This window comes from Euprymna scolopes, chromosome 6, assembly GCF_053919585.1.
Source record: "Euprymna scolopes isolate OS-2025 chromosome 6, ASM5391958v1, whole genome shotgun sequence".
Taxonomy (NCBI): Eukaryota; Metazoa; Mollusca; class Cephalopoda; order Sepiida; family Sepiolidae; genus Euprymna; species Euprymna scolopes.
Genome location: NC_136487.1, coordinates 152446142 through 152467512, shown reverse-complemented (window position 1 = coordinate 152467512; position 21371 = coordinate 152446142). Strand labels below are relative to the sequence as shown.

Below are 21371 nucleotides of genomic sequence, written 5' to 3'. Positions count from 1 at the left end.
TTTGTTTATCTTTTTCATTCAAGGGACACTATTTTATTTTAGAAGTATACTGTATTATCTCCCTTATATATTATAATTATTTTCTTAGATATTTTTTTTTTTACTGTATTAATTAAAGGTTATGTCCTACTAATATATTTTTTCCCTACACCCCATATATATATTTTTTTTTTTTAATTTTATATTTTTATTTATTTATCTTATTGATCTATGCTTTTTTCATCAGACGACTTTATGCCTTGTCTGGAGCGATTTCCAGAAAAGAAAAAAAAAGTGTTTCTTTGATTCCTGAGAACTTAATAATTGATGTAAAATAAAAAAAAAAAAAAACAGAAATAAAACAAAAATTAACGAAAATGTAATGCTATGAATAATTAACAAATTTTTTTCTTTAAATACCTAATAAATATAAAACAATAATTAAAAATTAATTTTATTGAAAGGAAATTCATTTTCCTTTAGTTGCAATGGATGTGTGCGAGTGTATGACAATGGTTCGATTTGGTTGTTTTGTTTTAAGGCATATCAACCCCTTTTCAGATTTGTTTAATGCTGAATTCAGTTATAGTACATCAGCCCCTTGGTGTTAATCATGTTGCATTCGGGTATTTTATAGAAGTTTTTATTCTTCAAGTATTTTGTATCGTCAATCACTAGTTTGTAGTGTTTGGTTTGGTTTGATTGTCTTGTAGTGGATTTTGTTTTTGTTTCCTGCCTTGTAGAACATGAATGAGTTTTGCAATGGCAGAGGGAAAAGGGTTATAGTATTTGGTACATTTTAAGTTAGGAAACCAGTCAGAAAGTGAGGGAGGGCGAGAAAGAGGACAACAAAAGGAAAAGGGGGTAAGGTGGGCTGTTGTTTTTGGTTTTGCAGAACATAATTAAGTTTTGCAAAACAGAATAGAAAAACGAAAAACATCAATGTTAGGGGCATCTTACCTCAGGAAACCAATATCCTCAGGCAGCCTGATCTGATAGCACTCAGTACAACAATGGACCAAACTTTTTCCATGCTTCCGTTCAGTCTCAAAAGACAAAGGATACCCCTTAGGGGCAGCAGCGCATGTAATTGTGAGGCAAGGGTTGTGCAATCCCAACCACACCTCTCCTGAATCGGCACTGTTTGAGTCCAGTGGCAAGGAGAAGACCAGGACGACTAGAAACAATGCCGAGATAAGCGGAGAGCACATACAGCACCTGGAAGTCCCAAATGGTCACCCATTTAGTACTGGCCAGGTTCAACATTGCTAAACTTCAGTGATCCAATGGGAACCGGTGTGTCAAACGTGATTATGCCGTGCTAAACTTTTTATCACATTAAAAACAGGATAAAATATTATGGCCTGTTGACTTTAAAATGAATGCTTTATGCCAAATTGATGATTAAATATGGTTAATTTGTGCTCATTTTTGCATTAAACCCTAATTCTTATTAATCCCTAACTGCATCAACCAATACCATAATACTTTGTCCATAACAAAGGTTCATACAAAATTTCAACTAGATCGGCACTGTAGTTTCCTAGAAAAATTAAAAGTAATTATGGTGTTGTGGTGACAATTCCTATTAATTCCTAACTGCAACAAACGGTTACCACAATACTTAGCTACACCTTATAACAAATATCCATACAAAATTTCAGCCAGATCGGCTAGGTAGTTTCCAAGAAAAAATGAAACGGGCAGACTAAGAGATATATAATATAGATACCATGCCAGTCTGAGTTGAAATTCCATTGGATCTACAGTGTTCATTTGTACATTAATTCTGTTGGTGAGAAAAGTAAGAACCTACAATTCCCCCTCCTGCGAGCTATGAGAAAAAAATAGCAACTTATTTCAAAGTAATCGGTATTTAGTTTTTTCATTAACACAAAAATGGGTTTAAGTAGGCAAACCAAACCGTGTTACAATGAGAGAGAAAAATTGAAAATAAATGCTTTTCTGCTTCTAATGTCATGTTAATGTTCATAATGTTAAAACCTGACACCTGAACATTGATAATAATGATAACGATGCTCGTGGCACTGTCTCTTCTTCCCTTCTTCCAATAAAAAATAACTGCCATAACTCTCCACGAAATTTGACTGTGAAATGCAATAAATCTTTTCAAACAGTTTCTAAACATAAAAATGGCATTTATTAGTTCAAAATAAATATTCGCACCAAACATAAATCTGACGAAACACAATAGACATGTTTGATATCAACTGACAACGATCACGCACACATTGCTTTTATCGTTATGAATGTCCGGTGTAAATTCAGTATTTTTGTAAAAGATTCTACCACACACATATCTAGACTCCTATAAATTTGAGGTTTTTTTTTTTTTTTTTTTTTGTATTGATATTCGTATTAAAACCACTTTTTTTTTTCTATTTATTTAGGTGTTTATTGGCTTCCCCACAAAAGCAAACGTAACACAAGGTCGTTTTTAATTGGGGGGGGGGGCAGCTCCCCTAAAACAAGAGCAAAAGGGGGGGGGCTCTGACAGTATCCCAAAATAGTAATTGTCTCAGTGTGAAGGGTTTCCCCTACATTGACCAAGGACAATTAACTTTTAACTTAAGTGACATATCAGAACAGATACTACACTCTGATCTTCGCCTGAAGATCAAGAAAGAAAAAAGGCTTTTTCTCTTTATTTAAAAAGAAAATACAACTTTCTTATATATGGGTTGTGGAATTGCATTCATCTGCAAAAGATCTAGCTAATTTCCATATTCTTTTAAACATTCATTTTAATTAATTCCTTATTAGTTTTTTCGATTTTCTTATGGGATGATTCTAACTGTAATCTCTGAACGTATATACCATGCACTGGATAAGGCAGGGGAGGGGAGGACAGTAGCCTCAGATATATCTAAGGCTTTTGACAGGGTGTGGCACGATAGTCTTCTAATGAAAATCAGATCCTATGGTATTACTGAACAATTACTTAGCATAATTAAATCCTTCTTAAATAAGAGAAGAACCCAGGTTGTCCTTGATGGTCGTACATCTAAACAATGTATAAATGAAAGTATACCTCAGAGGTCGATCCTTGGACCTTTATTATTCCTGATATTCAAAAATGACCTCCCTGATAAAATTGTCTCTGTGATGGGTATATTTGCTGACAACCCCATACTCTATAACCGGCATGAGGGGAAAACAAATGAACACATATCTAAGGAAATGGTGGAAACACTAGAGGAAGTCCTCCAGTCTGAAGTGGAATGGAAACAAAAATGGATGATAACATTCAATGCTGCCAAGACTAAGCTTGTTTCCTTTAATAATTACAAGAAACCTTCTCGATCACTAATAGCTATGGTTAAAGATACATTACCTGAAAGTACTTCATTCAAACTCCTTGGCTTAACATTCACAAGGAACATGAGTTGGAACAGATACACTGAGAGCATTGCCAAGGTGTCTGTGAAGAAGGTGGGCTCCCTCTACTGTGCTAGAAAGTTACTTATGCCTGAAAGTATCCTGTACCTCTACAAGGCTGCCATTCTCTCATTTATCGAGTATTGTTGTCATATTTGGGCAGGTGCATCTGCTACTAGTCTCTCACTCCTGGACAGGGTTCAAAAGAGAGTCGCTAACCTGATAGGTCCTGAACTGTCATCTAAGCTTCAACCTCTGTTGCATCCCTCTGATTGTTTTACAAGTATTTTAATGGCGGATGCTCTGATAAATTACAAGCCCTTGTACCCCCTCGACATAAATACCCCCGACAAACAGCGAAGTCCCACCCCTACACAGTAGAGATCCCTAGATGTAAGAAAGCCTTCTACTCTAATAGCTTCTTCCCCAGAACTGCTAGACTTTGGAATTCCCTTCCAGGTTCCTGTTTCCCAACTGTACTGACATGCCAAAGTTAAAGTGTAATATGAACAGACATCTTGCTACTCAAATCCCTACATAGCATCGCTGCAACTTATGTCTCCGATAGTAGGCCCATCCATCAAAGTGGCACTATGCGTTGTTTGGGCTGAAAATCGAATAAAAAAATATTGGGTCGAATATAATGTAATAATAAATACGAAATCTGCATTAATCAAAATATCATATTTAAGCACATTTTACCACCAGGCAATGCTGGGCGGCCTGCTAGTTTGAAACTAAACAATTTGAAATTACCGGATTCCGCAGTGGACGCAGTCAAATGCAAATTTATATTTCAGTTGTTTATATAAAATGTTATTTTCCCAATGTTCATTTATTACTTAGGAGCCTAGAAAGTAGGCGTTGGGCTTACTTTCATTCGACAGCCTCTCTCTTCTCTTATTTTGTCCCCTAGTCCTCACATGCCATGAGCAATGTTTCTGACAAAGAGGGAAGAATTGCTGTTTTCTGGGTCAGAATCTATTCCATCTCATACTTATCGTTGCTTGATTTTGATCTTGAAGTATTTTTTTTAGCTCATTACATCAATTGGTTTCATGCCTTGCTTGACACGCTCACACAAGAGTATTTCCATGGTACCTTCCAGAAGTTGTTGAAACAGTACAAGTGCCCATATGGAAAATGTCTGGAAATTTATTGTAGGCACCTCATACATAAATACATACATATATATATATATATATATATATATATATATATATATATATATATATATATATATATATATATATATATATACACACATATATATATATATAGAGAGAGAGAGATACTCAAAAGAACGGGAACTTTTTAACAATCCAACAAAACCAAGAATGATGGAAGAAAAATATTTTATTTCCTGAAATCTTAAAACATGTCATTTAAGAAACAATGATGGAATTTTCATTAAAAAAATTTTTTTAAAAAATGTCCTGTAGATTGTGTCCTCCTGTAAGAATGGTTCTTAGAAATTTGCTAATTTGTATATATCCATTAATATCTTATGTTTTTATACAGACTGATGTAATTCTTGGTTGAATGACTGTGTCGGATATATACTTGAGTCAAAAGAATGAAAAGAATATTCACACATTGTCACAGCCATACTTATAAGACATTCACAGTAAAAACTCGTCTACCTACCATAACTGAAAAGAATCTACATTTCTTCCTTGTGCTTAGCGTCAAGTGGAATTTTCATGAATAGAATGCATAGGGTGAGCCCCCCCCCCACACACAAAAAAAAAACTTTTTAACAATCCAACAAAACCAAGAATTGAATTTATTGAAACCTTAAAACATGCTATTTAAGAAACAATGGTGAAATTTTCATTTTAAAAAAAAATCCTGTAGATTGCGTCCTCCTGTATGAATTGTTCTTAGAAATCTGCTGTTGAGATTGCTCATTGACTGCTGAAACATCGTGGGTTTTTTGTTTTACCTCCTCCAGAGTTCTTTAAGTTGAGATAATTGTGTAAGCTTTAGTTTTGAGATAACTCCACAAGAAAAAAAAATTACAAACGGATAAATCTGGCGACCTAGGGGACTAGGCAACATTACCGAATCTTCAGATCATATGATTACCGAACAGACTTAAATGATTCAGTGTAATTTCTATTGTTGTAACCAGTTATCCATGGTTTCTAAAATGACGAAATGTTTACTTGCTTAAGGTCACTATTTTGCCGTGTTACCATTTGCTCATTTTTGACAATATGTACATTAAAAAAATTCCCATTTGTTGGAGTCACCCAATATATAGATATAAAGAAAAATAAATGATAAAAATAGAATTGAATAAATTATTAAATTTACTGATTCATCAAAAATTAAAATAGGGAATTACAATAAAGAAAAATCTTTAATCCATGGATTTTCAAAGAAATGCTTTTTTCATCAGAAAATAAATACTAGTAAAAGAAAACTGCAACACCGGTCAGCATATTTTTGCAAATATGTATTTTTAAAAAATTAAAAAAAAAAGAAAAAAAAAAAAAAAAACAGCTAAAAATAAAAGGCATTTTCAATAGAAAAACGGATCAATCATTTAATTTGCTAGTAAATCAATTAATGAAATAGTAATTCGTGAAAGAAAAAGAATAATCTGGAATCCAACTGTGTTGTAATTCCTCATTTGAATTTGATTTCTTGATATATTTTATAATTTATTCAATTTTATTTTCATAAATTCTTTTTCCTATATTATCTCTACTTTGTGTCTGTCTGTATGAGTTTGTTATTTATGAACTTGTAAACAGCTGGGACGACTTTTATGAAATTTCACACAAAGATACTTTATGTGCCTGGCAGTGTTCTTAGATAGGTTTTGTATCGGAATGTCTTCAATAAGTATCGATAATCAAAATAATCCGATGAAAGAAGGAACAGGCGATTTGGACCAAAGTTAACCCTTTAGATAGCCTAACATCACAAGTGCATTTGAGAAGTTTTATTGCCACAAGCAGTAAGGCCAGGTATACAAAATCTACAATATCTTTGATATGACGAGCACATTCAAAATGAATGTTTCTGTTTAGAGCACAATTGAATGATACTGACCTTTTGCATTTTAAATTTTAATGGAAGCTATTATATATAAAAATTAATTCTGTGAAATGTAGACTAAGTCACTGCTGGGAGGCATGTGGAGCTTCCTTCCATTGCACCACGATGGGTCCACAACAAGAGTAGGTAATCAATCGATTTGATTGAAAATTGGTTGATTTCACCGATTTTGATGACAATAAAAAAATATCGGAGTGTGAAACATTCGTTGATCATTATTTAATCCCGGGCAACGTCAGGTTTCTCTGCTAGTATATAAGTGACTTTGTCTTTGTGCAGAACGATCTCTACCAAATTAATGTCAATTTTTGGTCTATAAACATGAAATTTATGATTTATAGGGTATTTGGATCTGTGGATCAAATTTGATTTGGTTTTTCACGGGGAGAAAAAATAGCTGCTAAGGAGTCAAAAATTGACAAATTTGAACTTGGCAGGCGTAAGTAAACTGAAAGTGCTCCTCTACACATGCGCAAATATATATTGATATGTTTAAGTCAGTTAATTTGTAAAGCTTTAATCTGAATGTTGTCTTAGCTCAGTTGATAGCAAATAACGCTGGAAAGCGAAATGTTTTGGTTTCAGTTGCAACTGATAGCACCCAAGTCATATTTTTTTTTTTTTTTAACTTTTGAAATCACTACTATATTGGGTACAATATAATAACCAATAGAGAATTAGCTCTATAATAATAAATCCAAAATCTGCCTAAATTAAAATATCATATTTAAGCATATTTTACCACTGGGAAATGCCAGGCGGCTTGCTAGTGTGTATATATATATATATATATGTGTATGTGTAGGTGTCTGTACATTTTCCAACGCAATAACTCTGTCAATTTTTAGTCTACAGACTCGAAATTTGATATACAGGGTACTGAGATTTGGGAAAATCTATATGATCCGTTTTCGGCCAGAAATTTGGATGTTTAGGGATCAAAGTTCAACAATTTAACTTTTGAGAACTCTACCAAACTCCTCCGACAATTTTGGGTCTAAACACTTGAAAATTTTAGATATAGGTTACTTGGACATGGATCTGACTTAATAACTTTATTTGAGCCCCAAAAAATAAATGTTAAGGGGGTCATAATAGGGGTCAATATTAAAAAAATTGACCGCTTTTTTTTTTTTGCTCCAACATACACCAACACCTGGGCAACGCCGGGCTGAAATGCTAGTATATATATATATATATATATATATACTATATATATATATATATATATATATATAGGCTCAAATGTAATAACCTAACCTATTTTAAAACTTGAATAACTTTTAAAATAGGTCGCTACTTCTGAGCCACCCTATATATTATATATATGATACCCACACCTTATGAAATGTCATATAAGCAAAAGATGTATTTCAAGAAAGTATGAAAGGATATATTTGTTTTATAAATGCACTGACTGACCTTTGTAAAATGGAACTGTAAAGGATCGTCTGTTGAAACGGATACGTTGAGTCCACGGGCAAAATATTCCGGAAGTGGATTTCTGTGGTAATTCAAAAAAAGTGAATTGTTGCTCAGCGGGGACATGGCAATGCCAATCTGAGCCAAGTAGTATAAATACTGCAGGACAGGAACCTGGTTGCGACGACGGGGGGAAAAAAGAAAGAAAACAAATGAAGAGAAAACTGAGAAAAAAATGTTTTAAATTAAATAAAACGACATGGTTAATTAAAAGAAGATTTCAATTTGAATTTCATATTTTATTAACAAGGATACCAAGTGTTGCCTAGGACTCTAAAAAAACAGAAGACATTAAAAAGTGTTTTAATATCTTCATATTAAAACTCCTGTATCTCTTCCTCTCAATCTTTCTCTCTTCTGCTTTAGTGCATTGAAAAAAAAATAAGAATGAAGACCATTAGCATCTCTTTTCTATAATAGATAACATTGCAAATGGCTAAAAAGTGCCCCAACCAACCACTGACGAAACCTGGCCCAGCTGACCTCCAATAGAATGAATAGTTATTTTTTAAATTGTAGATATTATTCATCCGGGACAATGCTGATCAAAAATATACTTTTTAGCTCTTTGTTTACTAATTTTTTACTTTTAGTTGGACATACAAACGCATACATTTGTTCTCTACATAACAGATTAGTTTAAAGAAGTCATTGTTTGAAAATCTATTTATACATACATATGTACACATATAATGTTGGGTATTTGTATATGTTTATACGGTGTGTTTCAAAAGATTCTGACAGATAACACCACCGATGGAGCGGATATTTATCATAAAGTGGTACTTCCGGTTGAATTCAGTTTTCAAATCTGTCAACTTCTTTTGCGACACCCTATATTTGTGTAGGGTAAATTTTGATACAAATCAACTGATCATTGTGGATTTTAGAAAACATCTGTCAAGCTAAAGGATGGATGTGAGTTATTTTTATTTAGTTTTATGCAAAATGGAGCAAGTAGACGGCTACAAGTTCTTTTCAAAACTTAATTTTGAAGTTTTGTGGGCATTTTTAACAAAAGCCAATAAAACAAAAACGGGTGTAGAAAAAACAAATATATAATTAATCTTACCAAAGGCAACATAAGTTACCCTTCTATGTACACGTATAAGTTTTTTTTCTGTGTCCTTTAACTTATTTAATCCTTTCCACCTAACACAACCGATATTTCGGATCTAGCAACATGGCTAAAGAGTCGACGCGGCCAATATTCCAGATCTAGCAACATGGCTAGAGATGACGCGGCCAATATTTCGGATCTAGCAACATGGCTACAGAGATGACACGGCCGATATTTCGGATCTAGCAACATGGCTAAAGAGACAACGTGGCCGGTATTTTAGATCTAGCAACGTGATTAAAAAGATGATACAGTCGATATTTCGGATCTAGCAATGTGGCTAAAGAGACGACGCGGCCGATATTTCGGATTTAGCAATGTGGTTAAAAAGATATGTTATCAATTAATTTTACTAATCGCCTTTTTTTTGGCTTATTATTGCTTATTTGCGTCAGGGTCCAAAAAAGTTTTTTTTAGTTTTCAGCTACTGTCAACTCCTAAGTTTGCAATTTTTTTTTTCATTTTAACATTAAACGGTTACATGGCGTCTTGATAGTGGTTCAAAAATCTAAAATTAAACATAATTACAACTAATAACGGTCATCACTCATGCGAAAATATAATGTCTAACTGAACTGTATAGTTAGTATCGGTATTTTTGTAATTGTCGATTTTTGAGTGATTGACAGTTTGTGTGATCGTCTAATGTCAGTTGTTTTGTTTGTTTTTTTTTTCATTCTAATATATCAGTTTACACTAATTTTGTATTAAACTAGAAAATGCTTTAAAATAACTTGCATTGTTATTAGTATTATTGTTGCTTTAAAATAATTAAAACATTATTTCAATCACAATATGTCGAATCGGATATAGAATAATGCCAAAGTAATTTGTTTTTTACTTCATTTATTATGAGGAATCAAATCTGACCAGACACCGTTTACTGCAAACTTTGAGTCAGACGTTCTTTTGATTTGTTAGAATCTTTTTTGTTTGGGACTTTTTTTTTTTAGTAGTAAAATTTTATTTGACATTTTTGCTTTTATATGGTAATTTTATAGAATCACTCGGTTTTACATCTGGTTTCCCCATTCGGTTTGGCTTACATAAGAAATAAAAATGGTTGAATGATTTTATAAAATTACCATATTTATTTCCACCTACATTTTGTTTCTTTGTAAGAAAAAATATATCACTGTACTTTATCTAGAAAAGGGGCTTGTTAAGATAGTTGTCTCTTGACATATCAAAGGCCTTTGATATGTCATGGCATAAAGGTCTACTTCACAAGATCTCCAGCTATGGTATAGCTGGAAATGTCTTAATTATTAAACCATTTCTCTCTGATAGGTTCATAAGGGTAGAAATCAGAAGCTCACAGTATTAATGCTGGAGTCCCTCAGGGGTCCATCTTGGGTCCAACTCTCTTCCTGATCTACATCAATGATCTCCCAAATAACATCCTAAGGTCATTCGTACATTTATGCTGATGACACTATCATCTATGGCAACACATCAAAGGATGTAAATGGCCAAGTTCTCTGATTCTCTCTCCTCTGATCTTGAGCATGTGGTGCAATGGAGAAAGAGGTGGCTGGTTGCTTTTAATGCATCTAAAACCAAGCTTCTATCCTTTCATCATTAACGTTCTAATCCCCATCTGGCATCAATTGAAATGAATGGCTCTCATCTTGGGGAGGATCCATGTTTTGACAAGCTTCTGGGTCTGACCTTTACTTCTGATCTGAGATGGAACGCGTACATCAAATCCGTTGCCAAGGTCAGTGGATAAATGGTAGGATCATTCCACTGCTCTATAGATATCTCACTACTGATGCAATTTTCTACCTGTATGAGAGTTAAGTATGTCCAAGGATGGAGTATTGTTGCCACATGGCTTATCCTGCCTTGACAGGGTTCAATATAGACTTTGTAGCATAATGATGGATGCCATTTTCTCTTCCCTACAACCTCTTTCTCACAGAAGAAGCATTGCGAGCCTGTCTCTACTTCATCATTATTTTCATGGCAAGTGCTCGTCTGAGCTCCAATCTATAGTCCTCCCCTCGCCAAACTTTCACAAAAACACTCGTCTAACTGAAACCACTATTAATAACTTACCCCACTCTTTATCAGTGCCTAAACCTAAACAGAGAGTCTATGAAAAGGGCTTCTTTGTTAGAATTGCACGCCTGTAGGACTCTTCAGTTTGCCTGCTTTCCAGCTGACTACAATATGGTCGTTTTTAAATCCAACGTGAACAAATTCTTGATGAACCGTCCACTTAAGTAATCCAATTTACCAATTTTCCACTACTAACGATTACTATAATGTCCCATTGACTACTTTACACTTTTAACCCTTATCCTCGAGTGGCCTCTAGGCCTTGATAAGTTGTGACTATGTAAAAAAAAAAAAAAGGGCGATTTATTTTTAAATGTTTTAAGCAAAAACAATATTATGCTATACTGAAAATAGTAATATATCCAAAATAAACACAAATTCATCGAGTAGAAAGTTATTTATATTTCAAAACTAATTTTTACGCAAAATTGGGTAAAATTGCATTTTTCTTAGACATTGTAGAGTAAACGATAAAAGTCTACACACAAGGGACATAACTCTGAACGAAAATTTTAGATTACTTGTTCATGGTTTTGTGGTCCGTATCGATAGAATTTATTTTACTAAAACAACCCAGGCTTTCTTTAATTTTTGGATATATTACTATTTTCGACATGACAATTAAGTACGTAATATTGTTTTTCTTAAAATCTTAATCTATGAAATGAACATATCTAAAAATTACGAAAAACGATAAGGTAGAAAATTAATAATTAATGAAAATAGTTTTCGAAGAAAATTAGCGAAAATTGAGTTTTGAAAAAAAAAAAAAAAAAAAAAAAAAAAATGGAGGTGGGGGGGGGGCAGACAGTTCGAATCATAATAAAAGGGCGGTAACTATTTTCTGAAATCTGAAAATCTTTGGTCAATTTAGCGAAACCCTATTTTTGTTAATTGTCTTCCAAAACTGTTTTTTTATTGATAATTTTCTATCTTATCGTTTTTTCGTAATTTTTGGATATGGTCATTACTGCGACATGAGTATGACAATTCAGTAGATATCACTGGTTTCAATTGAAATTCAATATTTCAGTTTTCGAATTTCGCTACAATTTGGTCAAGATCAAAGTGTAGTATCTGTTCTTCAGATGCTGCTGCTGCACTTCTATTTCTTGTTCTCTTTCGGTGGAGGAGAAATCCTTCACGACTGAGACAATTTTTATTTTTGTACCTTTTCTCCACGTTAAAAAACGACCCTGGTGTCTAATTCTGTCCCGTGGGGAGGCATAGTAGGTACAATAACAAATAACCAGTTTTTCCCTTTTCATGTCGACGCTTCACGTATACAATGAAACTTGCTATAACTGAATATAAAAAAAATTTCTTCTTTATTGCTAAATCGTGGTTTAAGTAATAAATAAATGCAGAAATCAAATTAAAATTGAATTTAACCGATTTTAAAGAAAACTCTACGCTTTTATATTTGAAGAAAAAATGGCGTCAATGAAAGGGGAGATCACTCTAGATAACTTAGGAACTGCAGTATAGTACGACATAGGATATCACTTATATAGAGACGATAATCTTAATATTTAATACGTACAATTTACATATTCGCTGTCCATGGTACCTAATACTCACCGTTCATACATAAATGAGATAAACTGTATTAAATTCTGATTTTCCAGAATGACCAAAAAACAAAAAATGTTGGTTTAAAAAAAAAAAAAAAAAGAAACATCAAAATAATGTTACCAAAGGTAAACTAAGTTTACTATTTTATCTACCTGGATGAGTTTTTTTTGTGTGTTTAACTTATTTTAAAGTGTTTTAATTCAAAATGAAGGTAGTGTAAAGCCTGTCGAATTACAATGAAAAACAAAATGGTCTCATTCGAGCCATAGTCGCGTCCTGATAATCACTCAAAAATAGAAAATTAAACAAAATACTGGTAGAACATTTCATTTGTGCAGTTGAGCAAAGACGTTTAAAAAAAAAAAACGAAGATAAAGAAAAAAAATTCTGGTGTATCTGCCTGTTATGAAATAAAGTTCTCATTTAAAAAAAATCACTTAATTTGATAAAGTAGTTTTCTTTTTATAGAGAAAAATCAATTTTTAGTAAGGTCCACTGCGACGGAGCCATTTTGAAAATTTCCAGACACAGGGAAGAAGAGCGCCAGGAAAGTCACTCCATCTAATTCTTGAAGTTTGCGAAAAACTTGATGAGATTATTTTTATAGTTTTTAATAATTTTAGGTATTCCTTCTTTCTTTATTTTTTTTTTCTTTCTCTTTCTTTCAAAACATTGTTTCATAATTTATTAATAATATTAGAACTTAATGTGCACTTTTACCAAAATTCCAAAATTAGATGGATTTATCTCCCCTGGCAACTGCCAAAGTGGTTGTGTCGTGATCGGTATCACTAACATTTTATTTTCCTTTGTAAAAACTAAAAACTACTCAAATTAAGCGATTTTTTTTTGGGGGGGGGGGAACTTTATTCCATAACTGGTATTTAGAGATTTTTTTTTTTCCATCTTCGTTTTTTAATGTTTTTTCTAAACTGCACAAGCACCTACTTGTGACATTTATTGAATGTGTTTCTATCAGTATTCTCGACTACAGCTCTAATAGGACCATCATTTTTTTTCGTTCTACACTGCCTTTATTTTTAATTATAGAAAATTAACACAAAAAGCTTATCTATTTAAGTAGAAGAGTTACATAGCTCGCCTTTGGTAATATTTGTGGAGTATTTATTTTTCATCCCCCCCCCACACACACACACACTTTTTTGGCTTTGTTAACTAATCTGGAAAATCTACTATTTTTTCCTAATAAAATTGATACAAGCTATTACTCAGCTGTTTTGTCACAAAGAACCAAGCCATGCATGATGTGACGTCATGGCAAGGGAGAAGAAAAAAACTTATAAAAAGAACTTGTAATCACGTCAGAGAAGGGCAGAAATAGACATGTAACACAGCTGGCCTGCTGCAAAAAGCTAAGAAATCAAGTCTTTCATGCGGAGATATTGATTCACTGCAACATTACCAGTTCACATGGTTTTGGAAACGCCTACCATTTGACAAAGAGAATTTTCCTTTAAATATATTATGAAATTATATAAAGTATATATATAAATAAATATATTATGAAAACTTTTTCTTTGTTTTTTTTAATGTTTGCTAAACTGCGCAAGCACTTATTTGTGACATTTATTGGATCAGTATTTTGTTGGAATTCTTGAGTTTTGAGCGATTATCAAGGTTCGACTACAAATCTGAGACCATTTTTCTTTTTATTCTAACTCTATAGGTTTTACACGGCCTTTATTTTTTATTATAAAAAAAACTTTAAAAAACACAAAAATGTCATCTACGTAAGTAGAAGAGTAATTTAGCTTGCCTTTGGTAACATTTATTCGTGGTGCATTTATTTTTTCGCCCATTTTTTTTCTTATTCTGTTGACGGTCACACACATTAGATTGGTGTGTAAAAGTTTTAACTTTTCCGATAAGATTTATTAGTGTAATATATATATATATATATATATATATATATATAAAATCATCTGTTTATCTTTCCTTCTCAACATGGACAACTTTCCATTTCTTGCATCGTGATAACTGTCTAATACTTCTCTAAATACATATCGCACACAATGCTTCAAGCAAACTACATCTTTTTAATATAATGACATATTTTTATTGTCAGTGACAATGAACGATTCAGCTTAGTGAAGAAGAGAGATGCATAGGAATTGTCAATGGTTTTCTCATACTCAATTGCCAGTTGGCTCTATCTCAATTTTGGGTTAGTTTATATAATAGTTTATGACACCAATCCAAATGAGGCATTTCTGACTGCACAGACTTTTGAGATAGTTTTGAATCGATCAACAGCTATATTATTTCTGACAATCAACCATATTGTGTTTCTTCTAACTAAATACTTATTCTTGCCAGGTAACATTTTTGGTACATTCAGTCCAGATATTCAAAAACACTAAAAAAAAAGATAATTTGAGCAGAAAAGAATAAAACGAAACCAACATTTTAATAAATGTTATCTTCCTAATGAAGTTAAGCTTGCCTTTCAGAAATTCCCACAGGCGGAGTTTGTCCATAATTACTGTGTGTTAATTTTTACAGATATAATTTAATAATTGATGTATGCCAACATACTACTAACCTTTCTAAGCATGAGTCCATGAGCAATACTTTCGCTCAACATGTAGCCAGAAACCAAATGAGTAATATTGCCAGCTTCACCACAGTGAGGCCGAAGAACAAATGTATTGAAACCTCGTTCGCTGAAAGTAAATATGAATACACATAAGTTTTGAGTGCTTATTCAGATTACTTTTAATTGCCATCAAAATGCTAAAGAAAATACGGAAAAGTCTGTGTGATGTACATATCAGGCACGGAATGAAGACAAATATTCCAAAAATCACGTAATTTGATCAAGTATTTTTTTTTAATTTTTTTTAATTAAAGAAAATCAAATTTTACTCCCTGTCAATGAGAGGGTAAAATTAGAGATCATAGCAGAATCAAGGGCAACCGACTTTGATTTCAAGTTATTCTTTTTTTTTTCTTTTGATAATGTCGTAAAATAAATGCAAGATTTAAAACTAAATAATTTATTAGCATAATGTGTAATATTTAAAACTTTTTCAGGAAAATAAAATTTTCAAATGAAAAGACTTTTTAGAAGGGTCATTTTATATAATTAAAAAAATAAAATTTTCAAATGAAAAGACTTTTTAGAAGGGTCATTTTATATAATTAAAAAAATAAAATTTTCAAATGAAAAGACTTTTTAGAAGGGTCATTTTATATAATTAAAAAAATAAAATTTTCAAATGAAAAGACTTTTTAGAAGGGTCATTTTATATAATTAAAAAAATAAAATTTTCAAATGAAAAGACTTTTTAGAAGGGTCATTTTATATAATTAAAAAAATAAAATTTTCAAATGAAAAGACTTTTTAGAAGGGTCATTTTATATAATTAAAAAAATAAAATTTTCAAATGAAAAGACTTTTTAGAAGGGTCATTTTATATAATTAAAAAAATAAAATTTGAATAATATCAAAATTGCTTTGACTTTCACTTATCGATAAAAACGGCAAATTTGTTTTTCAAAAAAAAAAAAAAAAATACTTGATCAATTTTTGTGATTTTTGGAATATATCATCTTCATTCCCTGACAAGTAGGTATGTAATAAATGTTTTCTTCATTTTTGTTTATTGCCGTGAGTGCCAATTTGAATAAACACCATCTTTTATTAATTTTAGATAAAAAAAATAAAAAATTAACATGGTTTAAAAAAATCAGATATAAAAGAATATTTAGAGGTGGAGGGGGAGGCGAATAAAAAATATAAATGATTTCATTTTATAAAAATGCAATTTAAAAGAATTAAGATTCAATAATAATAATATATATATATATATATATATAAGAACAAATAGTTGATAAAACATGTTAAAAAAACACTTTGAAAAAAAGTTTTAAAAATATTTAATTTTAAAAAGGAAACACTAAATAAGTGTGTGTATATGTATATATATATATACTAGCAAAAGTATCCGTGGACTCTGATTTACGAAAGTATGATAGGTTATGAAAAGGAATGGTTGTAAAAAGATAGCTTCGAATTTGGGGGTATCAAAACCAAAGCAAAATATGATGAAAGTAAAAATTAAATAGATAAACCCGATAATTTATTATACCATACTTGTTCACACTGAAATACTTATCACAATATTCTGTGGATCTATATTAAAAAACCTTGTTAAACTTTGTGACATATTTCTATTCTATGGAGGTCAGGCGCGAACGAACACCCCATAATTTTATTATACCATATTTCTTCAAACTGAAACATAATTATCAAAGTATACTTACGCAGATAGATATGAAAAGTCTTTATTAAAGTTTGCTTATTTCCATTCTATGGAGGCCAGGCGCGAACGCAGACCCCACAATTTTATTATACCATCCCTATTTAAGTTAAAAGATACTTATCAAAGCATTATGTACATCTATCTCAAAAACACTTGTAAACGTTTTTTTTTTTTTAATATTTAAATTTTTTATTTTCATACATATGAATCATCATTATGCCAGATCAAACATACCCATTCCTGTGTCTCGATACATCTATTATTATATATGATCAGTTTTCTATAATAATCAAGCCTATTCGTGACCAGACACACACACAGACGTTCAGTTTTATATTATAGATATATATATATATATATTCAGGTTTGAGATGTTCAAAAGTCAGGACTAAGTAAGACAACGAGGTTGTTAGATAGTGCTCAATAAAAAGAGCAAAATATATATTTTTTTTAATATTTTTTCCATTTTCTTTGTGGCGTTGAGGGGTTCCGGGTCGCCTGAGGAAGTCTCATTAACTGAAACAGATGGTTATTTGTAGCGACCATATGTAATTGTTTACCCTCAAATAACATTATATATATATATATATATATATATATACTAGCATAGGTGCCCGGCATTGCCCGGGTGTTTGGAGGTGTATGCTGAGCAAAACAAAAACAAACAAAAAAAACGGTCAATTTTTTTTTATATTGACTCTTATTATGACCCCTTAACATTTATTGTTTTGGGCTCAAATCAATTTATTAAGTTAGATCCATGTCCAAGGAACCTATATCTAAAATTACAAGTGTTTAGACTCCAAATTGTTGGAGGAGTTTGGTAGAGTTCTCAAAGGTCGAATCGTTGAACTTTGACCCCTTAACAGCCAAATTTCTGGCCAAAAACCGATCACCTAGATTTTCCCAAATCTCAATACCCTGTATATTGAATTTCGAGTCTGTAGACTAAAAATTGACAGAGTTATTGCGTAGGGAAATGTACACAGACACATTCACTTTTATAGATATATAGATAGATTCCTACCATTCATATCAGCACTTGATAATGCAAGGGAGATAATTAGGTTTCACTATGAAAAGCATATTTTGAAGAGAGAATTTAGGATGTTGAAAACATATACAATTCATTTAAAAAATAAAAATAGACTTAATTGTATTAAAAGATATTTAATTAACATGTAATGTATTTAAGGAATAAGTAAACCGTAACAATCGCCAAAGCTGTGGCAGTTTACCAACTTCTTTGTTTTTTGTGGAATCGGTGAAGGTAAGGTCTACTTTTTTTATTCTTAAACCCATTTTAATATGTAATTGTTTTATCATTGATTGCCAAAATTTTCATCCATGCAGGAGCGCTGAAATAACTGGTGTAGAAACTAGGCGTATGATTACCCCTCTTAGTATTATGGATCCAGGGATTTTGTCAGGTCATCCATCTAGGAGAAGGAAAACTCTGATATTAAAACTGGGAGAGCAGGGTCTCCTTAGTTATGGTCAACAACCTTCCTAGAGCTGGTGACTCGAACAAATTCTCCAGTTTGATTGGCGATAAAAACAAAACTGTTGAACATCAATGATTGAAACTTGGTAGACAATTCAAATATAGTCGAAAGTTTATTTGTATCAAATATAGTTGGATTTCAAAAAGGATTGTGAATGTATATTAACGATTCCATGGGTGTTATTTTAGGAAGTGTTGGTCCTTCTGTAGAATTCCTTTTTTAATCATCCTTGTCGATACGCATACAAACAGCTTTTTTTTATGTTATTAATTTGGTTCAAAATGAATCTGAAAACAGTATTCACCAATGCATGATAATTTGGGCAAAATCTACTCAAATTTTTATTTATTTCAAACATTATTCTAATGGTTTAGTTTATTCATTATTAAAAGAAAAAGACATTAACTTTAAAAAATGTCACTCAGCAATTTTTTTTTCAAAAATTATATTCGTTTCGAACAAAAATACCTTTAATATAATCAAATAATAATTTATATATAATACAATTTAATTTATATACAATATGATTTATATATATATAATGATTTATATATAAATAATTTATATATAACACAATTTAATAATTTATATACAATATTATTTAATGTTATGGAGTGGGGAGATTTTCAAAACTTTTTGTCTTGTTAGCTTTTTTATTTTGATCTTATTTTATGACAGGTCAGATATTGGTGCTGTTTACATTAGTGATCTTTTAAACCAACGCATTTCAGGTGAAAACAATTACGTACTTATGTGTTGTGTCAAAATTAGTATAACTTTAAAAAATTTTGAAAAATGATCCGGTAGAAAAATAATTAAATAAAAATAGAATTTATCGAATCAAATGATAGTTTTACCATATGTTGTAATGTGGAAAAGTTGTGTGACCAATTCAGTATGACTCACAAAGGGGGGTAACCTTTGACTTAAATTGAAAGCAAAGGGGGGTAACCTTTGACTTAAATTGAAAGCCCTTCCCCCATCTTTAAACATACTATCTAATTATGGATAATTATGATTATTTCAAGTACTTCCAGCACATTGTCTACCTGATCATCTTTTATATTATTGGGAATTCATAATAATTTTACCATGACACATAAATATGTAATGTTTTTACCTGAAATGTGTTGGTCTTAAAGATCACCAAGATAAACCAAAACCCAGATAACTGCACTTCTATCTTAGTCCGGCGACTTTTGTGTAAATTTGTGTAGGTATGTGTGTTTATTGTAAAAAAAACATTTTTAAGTAAAATTTTTAATTTATTAAAAAAAAATTTTTTTTAAATAGGCTCATAATGTTCGATGGTAAAAAAAAAAAATAGCTTCCATATGTAATCATTATTTTAATATTGTGATGCAAAATTTGGCCGACATGTCGCAGTTCACGCCTTCATCATTATTATCATTATTAAAATAACTATTTTGTTCTCAAAGCATTAGATATGACTTTATGAAGTGGTTTTATAAAATTATAAATATCGAGTATTATTGTTTGTTCTCCTAAAGTGAAATTAATGTTAACAAAGAGGAGACTACTCTGGTTTGACTGGGACATAAATTACGCAAATTTTGCTAGTTATCTCCCCCTTTTACATTGTTTCGTATATGAGAATATGCCTCCAATTCTAAATTTTGTAATTTTGTTTTCTTTTATCCATAGGTAATTTCACAACCCAAACATCTGTATTCACACAAATATAACTGTTCAACGCTTGTTTGCAGTTAGACTACAGTTAAATATGTCCTTTTAAGCAAAAGCAATATTACTTTCGTAGTTGCTGTCCAAAAATTACGAAATTTGACTGCATAGATAATTTTTTGGTGTTTGTTAAGATACAGTCGACAGATCGATGTTTTTTAAGCATGTTTTAAAGCAAACAATAATATTACGTACTTAATTGTCATGCAGAGAGTAATAACATATCCAAAAATTACGGAAAATCATCGAGTAGAAATTTATTTTTACTAAAAAGTAATTTTTACGGAAAATTGAGTAAAATCGCATTTTTCTTAGACGTTATAAAGTAGATAGTAGGAGGCTAAAATCAGGGGACATAACTCCGAAAAGAATATTTTAGATTACTTGTGTCATCGCTGTAATATTTGTTGTCCATAGCGGGAGGTTTGTTTTTTGTTTTTGTTTTTTTTTTTTTGTTTTTTGGGTTTTTTTTTTTTTTTACAAAAAGCACAATAGCGGTTGTTCTACTTGATGAATTTTCGTAATCTTTGGATATATTACTATTTTCGACATAAGAATTAAGTATGTAACATTGTTTTTGCTTACAACAATATATTTTAAAAAAATCGTTTTGTCGACTCTAGCTTAACAAGCACCTTTCTTTGTAAAAGTAATTTTAATGGAAAATTGTATATTTCACTGTTTTCTTCATGCTTAGTTAGTTATGGTAGTTCATCCATGTGGACGACGTCTTCATTTTTTTTTTTTTTAATTGACTGTGACTCCGTTGATGACTGAAGACCAATGTGTGACCTACACTGCTTTACACAGATAGAGCACAGGAAGATTTGGATTTTGATGGTGAGTGGCTGCCGCTCATCAGTGTGCGATGCTCCATAGCTGCTCGCTCATGCTCGTTGTTGAAGAGGACCATCCCGCTATCACATGTGGAGCACCAAATGTCTCTGTCCGCTACCAAAGTCTCCAAAAGAATGAAGGGGATATTGCAGCACTTGAGAGTGAGCTTGATGCAGTCTATGTAGCGTTTCTTCGGGCAGCCGACGTTTCATCAGCTGTGAATGAGCTGACCAAAGAGAACTCTTAAAAGTAGTCTGTTTGAGAGCATCCTAATGACGTGACCCAACCATCAAAGCTGACAACGGATAAGGAGTAACTCTAGAGGAGCAACTCCAGCTATGTGTGAATCTA

General features: G+C 31.7%; 1 protein-coding gene and 1 long non-coding RNA gene across 21 annotated transcripts in view; one reads left to right on the top strand and one right to left on the bottom strand.

The window, feature by feature from the left end:
• The window catches only part of LOC145278058 (uncharacterized), a 264159-nt gene extending 259048 nt beyond the window's left edge, over positions 1-5111 (top strand). Inside the window, exon 3 of the long non-coding RNA XR_013868278.1 lies at positions 4416-5111. This is a non-coding gene — a long non-coding RNA (uncharacterized LOC145278058). The remainder of the gene's footprint in view (positions 1-4415) is intronic.
• The window catches only part of LOC145278055 (AMP deaminase 2-like), a 420622-nt gene that overhangs the window by 17854 nt on the left and 381397 nt on the right, over positions 1-21371 (bottom strand). For all 20 annotated transcript variants that reach the window (XM_080130282.1, XM_080130283.1, XM_080130287.1 and 17 more), the window contains 2 exons: positions 15252-15372; positions 7870-8043 (listed from right to left, as the gene is read on the bottom strand). In XM_080130282.1, the coding sequence (XP_079986408.1) occupies positions 7870-8043; positions 15252-15372 (295 nt within the window). The remainder of the gene's footprint in view (positions 1-7869; positions 8044-15251; positions 15373-21371) is intronic.